This window comes from Habropoda laboriosa, unplaced genomic scaffold (genome assembly GCF_001263275.1).
Source record: "Habropoda laboriosa isolate 0110345459 unplaced genomic scaffold, ASM126327v1 scaffold105, whole genome shotgun sequence".
In the NCBI taxonomy this organism is placed as follows: Eukaryota; Metazoa; Arthropoda; class Insecta; order Hymenoptera; family Apidae; genus Habropoda; species Habropoda laboriosa.
Window position 1 is genome coordinate 208637 of NW_017100206.1, and position 13765 is coordinate 222401.

Sequence of the window (13765 nt, forward strand, 5' to 3'; positions counted from 1 at the left end):
CGTCACTTTTTTTTTTTCACGTTACACGCGTAGGAGGGGAAATTTTGCAGTTCGTTTGTGCTCTCGTATTTGAAGCCGGGCGGCAACGTTTCGAAACTGATAAAAAATTCCCTTTCAGACGCGGTACTACTCGATGAAAACCTCGAAATAATTAGAGGATCACGGTTTCGCCCGATAATTAAGGAAAATCAAACGGGCCGTTTCAACTGGGCGGTAATATTTCTATCGGAACTTCCGATAACATATTCCACCGGCGAATTCAACGAGACGGTTCGATTATTTAGAGCGATTTACTCGATTATATCCGACGTGTATTTCTTTATCACGGATATCCTCGATAACATTCATAAACGTCCGATCGATTTCAATTCCCCCATCCGCGCTCGTACACGTATTAATATCCTTTCTAACGTACATAAAACACGTCACTTCGACAGACCTGTTGTTTTAATAATTTCCTATAAATTTCATGGAAAACATCGTGAAATTCTATATTGAAATTCACAACTCGTTATCATTTTCCACCTGTATCGTATCTTTCACCGCAATATAACTTGCGCTGTATATGTATACACACATATTTTCCACCCCGTAAACGACGTCTTCTCTACGTTTCGAATTTACCGCGAGAAAAATCTGACCGCTGATTGGCTCGTGTGTGTTCGTGCGCCCGCGCGCGCACGCTGAAAGTTATCCGTATATTGACGCCGCTTATTGGACGTGGTGGAGGTTTGCGCCCGATAATTAGCCGTGTTGACATTGCTCGTGGACACGCGTACACACCTATAGACGACGGGGGGTAAACTGTCACAAGGTGGGCATCAAGAGCAACGTAACTTCGATGCCCCGGTATTAATTGCACGGCCTGCAGCTCGACGTTCCTTTGACGCCGCGGCGTTCCAGTTACCGCGTCCACGATTATTCCCATTTTTTTCGGTGACTGCCGACTCTCTGTGCAACTGCGTGATTTACGACTGTACCGACGGCGAAGGTAGAGGAAGCACGACGTAGGTACGGGGAGAAGAGAGTGTTCGTAGCTGCGGCGGCAACACGCTCGATTCCATTCGTCGCGCGAGTCCGCTTTTATTTCGACACAGTTTCACGCGGCACGCGCGCGCTCGCCAAGAGACCGGCAAATGAGCGGCGTTCGTTAAATTTTAATGAAGTCCCTGCACGCCGAAGCTGAATTGTTTGCCGGTTACAGGTAAATCGGATTTCGTTGGAGTTCGACGGCGAAGTAGCGCGCCGTTGGAAATAATTAGAGGATCCCCGGGCGTGTGTATTATTTTTCAAGAAGGTGTGCGAAGAAGTAGCTCGAGAATGTGCCATTCAACGAACGTGTCTGAATGGGTTGACGTTCATTCGAAGAAATTCTTAATTGAGGAGGTTGGGATAACTCGGTTTTTTGAATAGTCGGTATCTGGAGCAGTGGTGTTCAGTCGTTGCCCGTACGGGCAGCTATTTGCCCTCCGCGGGCAACGGTGCGTGTATGTAATGTAATAACTATCGCTCTGTTATAAGAAGGGAAAGTATGTTTCGAAGATATGTTCATCCACTTCGTTTTAACCTATGGGTCATCATTAGCCCGCGATTTTGCCCTCGGCTTGCCCGCGGGCATCGGCGGGCGCCCTTGCCCGCAAAAAGGGCTGCCGAGGGCACTGTTAACGAAAGAACGCAGTTAACCATTTACTGTATAGCCATTTTTAAACCTAACTTCGAATCTAACGTAAAATTTGAAATTTTGGGTTAATAACGAGGTGACTAATTGAATTTGAATTCAAATATCGTTACAAGCCTTTCTTTTCTTTTGATTAATACTCCCAATGAATCAGTTTTCTCAAATGATACGCCGAATCAGCAGCGTAAAGTAGAGAATTCGTCGGATTAATTAAAACGAAGCTAACGTAAAATAGAAAGCTGCGCGTTGCATTGATCGTCGTGGAATAATTTATCCCGTTTCCACACGTGTAGCACACGTAAAGTTTGCCATTCGCGGTTAATATTAATACCTTCGGCGTGTATGTCGCGTTTAATATCCCGGCATTTATACTTTTAACAGTTATCCCGCTGTAATATCTCCTGCTACGAAACGTTTATTAATTCTTGCCCTCTGTACGTGCAGGAAATTTCGAGAAACATTTGAAAATATTCGTTCGTAACAATCTCCCCCCATTCTCTCTACACTTATTAATTACAACCGCAAGAATCCTACTTTTACCACCCACGCCGGATCATTAACGAGCAAGTGGACGTTGCACAAACGCGCGAGTTTCTCAAAGCAATTCCACTCAGCCCGGGCATTCTAACATCGATCTCCCGGTAACCATCGAGAATTCTCCTCTCGCGGATCATCGTATTTAATGAAAAGCCGCGGACAAACGCGCGAGCCCCGGCGTGTGCTCGTAATCAAACGATTCCCATTGAAGCAGGAAACGCGTAAATTAATCACCTTGTCCGCGGGCACCGCTCGCTCGCATCCGCACGGTTTTCGTACGTGGAAAAAAAAAAGGGAAAAAAGGAGGATTATTGCCGTGCGTTCGCGCGCGAGAAGCGACGACGGCTCGTAGTAGCGTGTTTCGCTAACACGTCGTTACTCCAATTTTCCACGCGAACCCGAGAAGAGAAGAGAGAGCAGCAAGCGTAGACGAGGAAGGTGAAACAAAGAGCGCGTAGTAACGAGCCTCCGTTTCGTCTTGATGGTCGCATTAGGCGTGTTTTCAATAGCACAACCGGGGGTGCACCCCGTTGTTTTACCATAACCATTGTTCCTTTGGGCCTTCTGCCTCTGGTTCGACAAAAAAAAACACACATCGGCAAGAACGGATGGAAGAAGTGATCCGCGACGTATATACGGTTAGAAAGAGAAAGATGGAACGTGTTCCGTAGCGAAAGTGTGTACCCCCTTTCCGTAACGTCGGGCGGCGTATTAGCACCAGGAATGCAAATAATTGTTCGGTGCAGTGTATACAGGGTGGCGAAAGCAACCCTGGAATGTAAATAGAGCCGACTTGCCGGTGCCCCCGCTAGAAACGATGCTTTCTACCTCTACTCGTCGATGTATTGACCTCTCTTGCACCGTGTACCAGCGTACGAAAGCTTCAACGTTTTCTCTATGTGTGCGTGTATACGTGTGCGGCTAGCAAGAATGCGTGTGTGCTTGTGTGCGTGCAACCAGGTACCGGGAAAGGCTGGCACCCCTTGGTCGGGCGAATCCCGGCAACAGTTTGGTTTTCATTAAGCCTGCTAATTCGTAATGGCGTGGGACAGATTATGGGAACGTGTGGTTGGTTGACCGATTGATGGTAATTGAAAATCTTCAGGGAGGATTTAAAATGATTTCGCTACTTTGGTTAAGTGGAATTTTCAGTTTAGGTGGTTGGACGAGAAATAAAGTTTTTTATGTCAATTCTATTCAACACACATATAGGATGTCCTGTAAATCAAACAAATAGGTGATTTCTTATGGAAAAGGTAAGTAAATCATGCAGAATAAAGTTTCTTAATTTCGATGCCATATTTCTTCGACCGACTATACCTTTACATTCAAAGTCACTTTTCTCGGAAACTAGGCAACCTATCAAAAAACTCTATTCCACATTTTTCACTTATTTTTCGATAAGAAATCACCTACTTGTCGTTTGCCTCACGATTTACTACACATCCTGTACAACAGAATACTCCTCGCGGTAGAAAGAATACACCGAACATCTAAAGTTCACGTCTGTACCGTGCGGCCAGAGAATTAATCGTAACTTCGGCACAATTAAATCAACGTCAACGACCGTTCACCGCAAGAAACCAAAACTCTATTTGCCAGCGCAAAAACTCCGCGCAACAATCAACCAGACTGTCACGGAGAATATCTGCGCGGAAGCGTCTCCAATTTCGCGGAGGAAGCACGGAAGGAACCGGAAGCTCGTGGACTTCTTGCGCTCGTCTAAGAGAAACACGACGGCCAGAGCGGAAGGTTCGGCACAAGAGCAATAAAGTATCGCATCTGGTCCCGCGACGCGATTAATCGCCGCACACCGCCGCAACAATTAATCGTTGGACGCGGTGATAATTTATCGCGGCAAGGCTAGCGATATTTTACCGCGGATACTTTTCGTGGATTCCGCTCTGCGCGCGAGATAACCTACGACCTCCGCCGGTTTTCCCCGTAACGAAAACCTCGTGGAAATCGCAAGATACCCGTGTCTCTCCTTTCGCCGCGAGGATGCTGCGTTTCACACGATCGTCGCCGTGACCTAATCATCTCGCGATTTAACCTTGCGCACCTTCAAGGCCTCCCCGCGATCACAGATAGGAGCGTGCGCGAGGTATTTATGCGTACGTCTCTATTTCTAAGGAACGCTGTTCTCTTCCTGTGGTTTGATTTGTGGAGGCCTTGGATCAGGTGGTTCGAGTCGATTAAAGGGACTCCGGCGGGAGAGTTAAACGACCCGTACGCGATCGGTAGTATTAATCAGTGGAGGTTGACGATAATATTTTGAATTCGCTTTGACGATAGTATTATTGCGTTATATGTTATAATATTATTGCGAATATCTGCGCCACGTAATAGCATCGATGGTCGGATTTTAAAATATCTGGATGTTCGTCAGTTTTCGGTATCTCGGTATATGGACCACGCGTGATCGATAATATTGTCGATACGAGCGAATTGATCGTGCTCTTCAGACGATGAATTCTTGGGATATTAAAGGGGATGTAGATTTTTTTTTTATGTTTGAGGTATAGGATTTTGCGACGCGAAGGTGTACTTAGGGTGTAGAATTATCGGACGTTGGGTTTTACGTCCGTGGTGGATTATCGTTTAAGCGAAAGTATCGGGTATTGAAACTGGATGCAGATTCATCTTCGTTCGAAGCGTTCCAGATTCGCGGGAATCTAGGACGTTGCAACAAACTACGAATCTAGGAGATTTCCGGGCTGTAATAGAGTAGGAACAATAAACGTACGGGTTGGTATCGATTATGCTAGACAATGCATACTTGCTTGAGATTAACGTTCGAATAAACGTACAGGAGCGTGACTTTTTCCCTGGTTTCACGATTTGAAATTCGTATATCCATTTACCTCGATACTTTTTCATTTAGTTATTCATGAGTGAGGAAACTTAAGATCTTAATTAAGGCTTGGTAAACTTGGAATTTCTTACTGCTTCGTAATAGCAGTTGACATATCAGAAACTCAGCCAATATTCAAGGAAAACTTTCAGAATCGATAGTCAATATCACTGGAAGCTTATTTTTATCGTCTGTTGCTGAAAGCTTCAACGTGAACGGGAAGTAACGGCTGATTGCGACGAGTTCGTTAACTCGTCAAAATATAACTGTCGCGGATATTGAATATTTATATAATATAATGTTGTAGATATACCGTTCGAGTATGAAACAATTCTAATCCAGCTTAAGAAGTGTGCGCAACGAGCGGCATTATTTGCGTTGTTTATCATGCAAAATAGTGGTATTATAGGTAAAAGCTGCACTACAGTATTCAATTTCCCGCAACAATATGACGTAATTGTTATTAGTACACTTGTTCCATGCTGGAGTGGTTCGTAGAAGCGGACGCTGATCCGCATAATGTCATAATGTTACATACCAACTAAATTTTATGCAATTTCGAACGACAGCGGATTGCTGTGACCGATGCGATGAGCGAATTGTTTTCAAATTTGCAAATTTTCGTATTTAAAGGTGAAGATTCTTGAATTTTCAAAGCTTCGAATTTTCAAATTTTCAAGGTTCGAAAGTCTTCAAACTTTCTAAGCTTTCAATTTTCAAATCATCAAAGTTTGAAATCTTCGAATTTTCTAAGCTTTCAATTTTCATATCTTCGAAGTTTGAAATCTTCAAATTTTCAAATCTTCAAATTTTCAAATCTCCAAAGTTTGAAATCTTCAAATTTTCAAATCTTCAAATTTTCAAATCTCCAAAGTTTGAAATCTTTAAGTTTTCAAATCTTCAAATTGTCACATCAGCAGATTTTCAAATTTTCAATTTCTCAATTTTTTAACATTCAGGAGTCCAGCAACATTCAGATCTCCCACTCTCACCTCCACGAAACCGGAACCCCCAAATTAATCGTAATTTCCATTTCTCTCTGATTACAGAAACTGCAAACGATCGGCGAAGATTTCTGCGGTCTGGACGTGAACACGCCTCTCGGAGGTGAGGATCCGGTGGAAGGAACCCCGGTACTCACTTTCAACACACATCTAACGGCGGTGGCAGCCACCTCGACCGGCGACTACACGGTCGTCTTCTTGGGCACGATGAAGGGTCACCTGAAGAAGGTCAGTGCACGATACTCTTTATCTCGTCGATCGAAAAGGAGCAAGAGGCGCTCGAACGGTACCGGGCCTGTTTCATTAGGCCAACCTTGTACGTTCGTTATCTGCTTGCTGCATATTTTCCACAATCTAATTCTTCCATAACGACCCTCGGACCGGCTCTGTATTTTTAACGCTCTTTGACCTTTCACCCTGTACAATGCGTCGATTCTTTACGCTAAAGAGGAGCACCCTCCCGTTGCGTTCTATTTTTCCCCTCCCGACGAGTTTGATAATCCCCGACACAAGGGGTTCGTTTCGAAACTTTTTCCATAGAATCGTTGCAACATCGCTGATACAGGAATACGAAATTTGACGAGAAAGAGGAAAAGAACGTCAAGTTCGTTCGTATTTAACCATTTTAACCTTCACTTACAACAACATTTTACCCATTGATCTGACCTAAAAATGTGTCTTTCTAATACTGTCTCCTGTACAGTTAATGAATAAATAATAATAGTAAAACTTGACACTATATCCTCAGATTTGTTACAAAAATATTTAAGTGAAATAGAAATCAACACGTTGAATGCCGTGGGGGTGATCGGTGACCGGCGGTCTCGAAATTGGTAAAAGCATTTAGTTGGAATAAATGGTAGTACTTGTAAAATTTTCATCTAATGCATCACGCAGCATATTTAAATAGTTTTATTTCTAACTATTCACATATTATTTATGCATATCGCAATGTATTGGAATAAAGTATTCTTTTCGGCACCGTGGACAAGTTACGAGAATTGGACAGTAAAACTTGTAACTTAAAGGGTTAATTCAATTCAAATTGTTCCTCATCGACAACACCTATCAATCTCCCCTTTCACTCACTTTTTAAATCACTTCTCACCCCGACATTTCCACCCTCGCCAATTCTCAAAAAAAAATTCTTAATCCCTTCTCCCTTTCTCTAAACAATGCGACGGTATCGCCTACCCCAGTGCAAATCCCACTTCGTATCCCGTGCAAGCCAGAAATTTTTCTCATCAACACGTCCCCCGGTCGAAAGTTTCGAACGAGAACTCGAACTCCGTCCCCGAACAGCAACGGCGTGGTCGTTGGTCGGAATGGAAGCCAGCGAGGCAATAAAATCAGCATCGTCGCGTGGCCGGTTACAAGAGCCCCTCTCTCTGTCTCTCTCGGAGCCGTTACATTTCCAAGCTCTCTCTCTCTCTCTTGCTCTCTTTCGACGTAATAATTAATCCCGAATCGGCTGCACCGGGCGCCACGGCGAAAGTAATCACAATAGATATTAATGCGAACGACAGAATCGGGGGCTACAGTGAAATCCGCTTTCTACCCGCGTTCCATTAGCCTCGGCTACCCAGGTAGCCATTACGGAATATCGTTGCTCGCGAAGCGTTAACGCTTAACGAGGCTAATGGAGTCCCGTGGACCGTCTCGCGAACTTCGACAGCTCCAACTCAACGTTTCGAGCCGCGGCGGCGGGTAATAGAGGAAAGGGTGAATTCTAACTGCTCCAACTTCCTTTCTCGATCGTATCGCCGCTCGTCGAATTAATCGCGATTAGATCCCCCCGCGGGCGATTATTATTCGGTGCCCAGGCGAACGTCGTGAATCAAAAGGTTTGTAACGCGAGCTGCGTAATTGACTCTCCGTACGGAGAGATGAAAAACCCACGTTGGAAATAGGTAAAGGAAATTACGTGCAGGTCGGCGTGCGCAATCGTTGGAAAAATGATCGCGGTCGCTCGTGGATCGTTATCGCTCGTGGATGCTGCTGCTATCCAGGAACGCGATATCTCGCGTTGGCCCTCTCGAATCTGTCGTGATTAATCACGATTATCCCGGCTAAATCCTCTCCGATTTCTTCCGGTTACTTATAGTCCTGCTTCTCCCCTCCCCCTCTGGATCGTGCTTTATTTTCGGAATTGTGTTACACGATAGCGGTGGAAAACGTGGATCGAGGTAATCGCGGAATTTCTGACGAATAGAAGCGGTTCTTTTTAGGGAGAGTGTGACTTTGGGGATTTATCTTATTTTAGGGTTATTAGGAAGTTAATCCTTCGAAGTAAAGTAAAATCGAAGTAAATAACGCCAGATTTTTCTCCCTTGTGATATACTTAGGTGTACTATGTAAAGAATTCTGAAATTCTAATTTTCAAATTATTTTCTAATGGAAATTCACTTCAAAGGGATGAAATCAACCCTCAAACCTTTCGCGCATTTTTCAAACTCCAAATATAATTTTGTAATCGTACAAGAGCAACGCTGTTCAGAAAGGATCGAGAAGATAAAACTAAGCGTGACACGCGAAGAACAAAAGAATGTTATCGTTGGTCCTGAATAATTCATGAAACATTGTACAACTATTTTCAAAGCGTAGATCGAGATAACGTAGGAGATCGCGACTTTTCTCCGGCGACTTGATTAAATCAATCGGAATGGAAGGAGGCTTAATTGTTTCAACAACAGAACGAACGAAGGAACGATTTCGATCGACGATTACCGGTCGACCGTGTGTGACTGCGGCTTAATGACGAGCCAACTATAGTCACCCTTGGTAGCGTAAAGGTTAATCACGATCGCCGGGGCTAAATTCCCGCCGATTTGTTCCGCAATCTCGCGTCAGAGCGTAGGCTGTCCCGGCGCGGCGTTAGGTGATTCGAAACGGCGGATGGAAAAGGAACGAATGATCGTAAGATTATGGATCTCTTACCTCGCGGTGGCGGCTGCGTTACCTCTCCCGTATCGTTCCACCACGCTGAATTTCTAGGAAAATCACGCCGCGGACTTCTTCCAATTAATCACAATTACCGGCTGTGAAGCCTTCTTCAATTTGTTCTGCAATCTCCTCGCGATGAACAGTTTGATCGAGCTGCCTAACTTTCCGCCAGAGGATCCAGTGATAACCACCGTTCGGATCCTGTGTATTTTACATTTTGCTCGTTGATCTCGTAGGGAGATTGCGTACCTCCGAATAGAACAGAGTCTTTTCCAAGTTCCTCGCTAATTGGGAAATCCGAGGAAATTCACGGATACCGATCTCATATTCGACAAATATCCGTCGTTTCCACGTTCGCGTAACCCTGTCGTACGTTGCGAATGAAATTTCCGACGTGATATTCCATGTTTATATTACAAAGTGAGAAAAAGTTAGCAACGCTCGCTCACGCACAACCAAATCAAATCTCGAGATTGAATCTAAACGTAGCATCAAATCACTCGGTGAAAACTGAACGAGTACAGCATGCGTAGAACACATCAGCCGAACCACTTAACATAAAGCAAATAGAAGTATTCATCGGGCAACGTCGTTTCGTCGAGACAATAAACCAAACTACCAATCCACTCTCGTACACCTTCACTTCGCCGTTTTCTCAATTACAACAATTAACTGCTTACGCTCGCCCGGATATCGCAGTCGGCGAATCAATTACCTATCGGTCCACGATTTTTCCCAGGCGTTCATTAACACCGCACCGCCAAAGGAAATGCAAAATCGCTGCCGGAAAATCAAAGAGAAGAGGGCAGGCAGGCCTTCGTGAAGAAGAGAGAGAGGAGAGAGGGAATTTATCCTGGAGGAGGCAGGGTCCCGGGGAAAATTTGCAAGTTAACGAAGTTTCGCGTGGCCCCGTCGTTATTCATCGTGATTAATTAAAGCCGCCGCTGGGTGGCGGCCGCGGATCGTCGGGCTTCGATTATAATTATCTGTGTGCAAACGCGAAAGTCAAATAGCTCCGCGAATGAGCGCAAATACGCCGTGCAAATTCGTTGAAAGGAACACCCGTGGCCCTGTTGAAAATGCCACGGGGGGCGGTGGATAAAGGTAGGGCTGGGAGGGTGAGAGACGCCTACACGTCTCTTTGGCTGACGTTTCAAGCGATTCGAGCTATTAAAAATTTATCGAAGGCCGCGGGGAAATCTCCGATGCCTGGGTTAACCGATGTCTGTGGCGAGAGTATTAAATTTCGAGAGAGGAGGAGAGATAAGAAACGCGAATAATTTTCGGCGTTACGCTTTTCATCCCTCCCGCAGCTTCGTCGTTTCGCGCAATTAACTGTTGGTAGATTTGCCGAGTTTTATATTCGGGGGATATACTCTGGGATTATTTGTACGTTATTCGAACGGAAGCTGGTGTCACTCGCCTTACTCTCCTGAGTTAGAAGTGGCTCGTGCTTGTTCGCGCGTTGAATTAACTTTGTGTGAATTTGTCGGAAAGAATTAGTTACTTCGGTTAATGTTGCTGTGAATCTAGTGTGTCTGTGCTATGGGATTAGTGGGTTTTTGGCGTGTTGGAGAATTGTTTTGCGAGAGTACTCGCGAGTTGCAGAAATTTGGAATTTTAGGCGACCTGCTTGGGTGGTGTTATTATATTTTCAATTATGTTGAGAAAAAGTTTAGTTATTGGTACGTTCTTTCACTTTCATTGAGGAGATTCAGAAAGGCCACACCCTTGAAAGAGCCATCAGGGTGGTCCTCAAAATGGACCTGCACTTTTTGGCCCGCCTTTAAAAACGACTTGGAATTCTAGTGGCTATTCCGCGGAGAAAGTCACTGTGGTCTAGATTGACAAATGTTTCCGTTTGTTAAACTTTCCCTGTAGACCTGTCTGTTTTGTGTCACTCTCAGGACACAACAGAAGTGTATATGTACTTTTTTTGTATTTTAAAGTTTGTTTAGTTAGAGAAGATAACAAATTGAGGAACATTTACTAATTATAAAAGAGTATTAAAAAAGTTGACTCTCGAGAATGTTATTCTGAATAATGAAAAAGTAACAAAGTTGTCAAACGGTAAATTTACATTAATTTCCTGTAAGAGCTGTTTTATTTCAAAACGCCTAGAATGTTGAATACAAAACACGATAATTTGCCTTAATCTCCTTTGAAAAGTGAATACAGTAAATTCTCTACAAGTGTCAGTCAGTTTGGATTCTACAAGTGTCAGTGTAGATGGTCCTACGCCTAGGTCTGCGTTATTGCTGCGCCTATGTTATATCGGTTTCTTTTACAAGATTTCGCGGCTCGACAATTCATAATAGAAAAATATAATTTCTTTAATTTTACTTTTTTCATGTGAAATTTTTTTTACTGTCACGCCAGACAGTGAACGTGTTAATAAGTAAATGTTGTTCAAATTATATCGTGTTTGATTGCCTCGACTCACGTTTCATCCTTATCTTTTATTCGCTGTCCTTGTCTACGTTCGGCAAACTACAAAGGCGGGCGCCAGGCTCGTAGTCCCTGATTCTACAAGTGTCAGGTTCAGGTTCCTTGCGGACTGACACTTGTGGAGAATTTACTGCACTTTGCATTCTTACCGTGCTAATTAAGAAATACGAAAATGCCAACCGCCCGTTTTTTCGCAATTAGTTACCACTTCGTGGTTCGTTACGCAGATCGAATTTTCCCCGCAACATTACAACATTCGAGTAAGCGTTTACAAAGATAAGCGGTTTGCACGCCGGTTATCGTGTTCACGGCATACGTCAGCAGGGAATGATTTTCATATTATTTAAGCGAGCAATTATGTTGCAATTGGTCCGTCAGAGCGTGAAGACTCGTTCTCCTTCGAAGATAAGCAAAATTGTGGTAAATATGCTAATTAGAGCAACTTTATGCCCGCGGTCAGCGTAACTATTACACCGTGCTATTACCGAAACAAATAGGTTTGACCTGATTAAACTAATACGCAACGCTCTACTCACGGAACGAAGAAACGAAAGAAAAAACAACACGATTCTTCGAGGCGATATATTTTCTTTCCTCTCTTTCTTCCTTTTTTTTTTCTTCTTTTTTTAACGACAATACTCGCTGCTTCTTAATATAAATTCCGCAGGGACCGAAGGGAACTTTTTTAATTAGATTTTCATTCTTCGCTGAAACTTTTCTACTTATTACTTCGCTACTTTCCCGCGCAACGAGAGCATTTTGCCCGGTCGTTTCCCTGTCCTTAATATAAATAACATCCCCTGCAACTTTGCAATTGATAAAACCATTCGAACAAGAGTTCTCTCTAATTAATTCGAACGCGGACAGCGTAGAATAGAGAGGGACAAAAGAAGAAACGGAGAACACGCTGGTTAGCAGAAAGGACATCGCGCAAACTTCGTGAAGGAGAGAAAGAAAAAAAGAACGACAGAACGGTGGGGATATTCTGTGAACAGGACGTTGTAAAGCAGCCGAAAACAATGAAAAGTAAAAAGCTGAAGGCAGAAGAAGAAGCAGAGCTGCGCGGGAAAAAAGTTGGTGCAAACGTCGTAGAAAATAAAGCACGAAAATAAAAGGAGAAGTAAAACGTGTCGAGAAAATGCGGGCGAGGAATAAATGGGTAACAGACGAGAAAAGGAAGCGGCAAACAAGTGCACGAAGAAGCGAAAACCGGAAGGAAATGTCCGCTCAACACGGAACACGTGGTCATACAGTCTAATGAAACGAATTTACGATGACGTAAGAGAACGAAATGCCGTATTATCGCCGACTTTTTCAACCTTTCTAATCTCGACCGGCAATACTTGTCCTTTCTTCCTACGTCCTAAGCTTATCGCTCGTAAATTTAATCACGCAACGCAAAAATGCGATACGATTCAATTCCGTTTCGTTCAACTCCAAGGAAATTCTAATTCGTCTTATCAAATTTCAAGTTCTATATTAAACTCGACAATTCTTCTTTTCTCTACAGTCACTTTAAAGTTTACTGCAATTTTAACTGTTTCTGCTGCGACCTCATTAGGGCGGCAACGAAGCCTCGGTTTGGCGGATTATGACAATAAACGATTTAATTCACATTTGGCCGCCAGACCGAGGTGCCGACATTCGGCAGACCGTCATATACAGTAATGTCTCTACAAGTGTCAGTATAGATGGTCCTAACGCCTAGCTCTGCGTCATTGCTGCGCCTATGTTATCTCGCTCGCTGTCAGTCAAGCGTGTAACGCTACACCACTCGGTTTCTTTTACGAGATTTCACGGCTCGACAATTCATAATAGAAAAATATAATTTCTTTAATTTTCCTTTTTTTCATCTGAAATTTTTTTTAACATGGTGAGATTTTTCTGATGAAAATGAGATCAAACACGATATAATTCGAACAATATTTACTTATTAATACTTATTGAGTAATTAATTTAATGTCGGCCTACCTCCACGTAAAAAAAAAAAATGTAATCCCTGACTCTACGAGTGTCAGGTTTAGGTTCCTTGCGGACTGACACTTGTGGAGACATTACTGTACACTCAGACAATAGGTCTCAAAACACTTGGGACCATGAAACATTCGTTACCCCAAAAATCACATCTTTCGTCGACCAATAGTAAAACATGCCACATTTTCCACCTCCATAACACAGCAACCAATCAGAACCAACACAGCGTCTATATATATACCTACGAAACATAGAATTATTGTTAGACCAGTGAACGCTATACATCGTTACGACGAGCGACACAGTTTTTCCGACGACTCGCCCGAG

General features: G+C 43.6%; 1 protein-coding gene across 1 annotated transcript in view; it reads left to right on the forward strand.

Annotated features, from left to right (window-relative positions):
• Positions 1-13765, forward strand: part of LOC108570593 (plexin-A4) — a 252813-nt gene that overhangs the window by 150295 nt on the left and 88753 nt on the right. The window contains exon 5 of the mRNA XM_017932473.1: positions 6119-6301. Coding sequence (XP_017787962.1) covers positions 6119-6301 — 183 coding nt within the window. The remainder of the gene's footprint in view (positions 1-6118; positions 6302-13765) is intronic.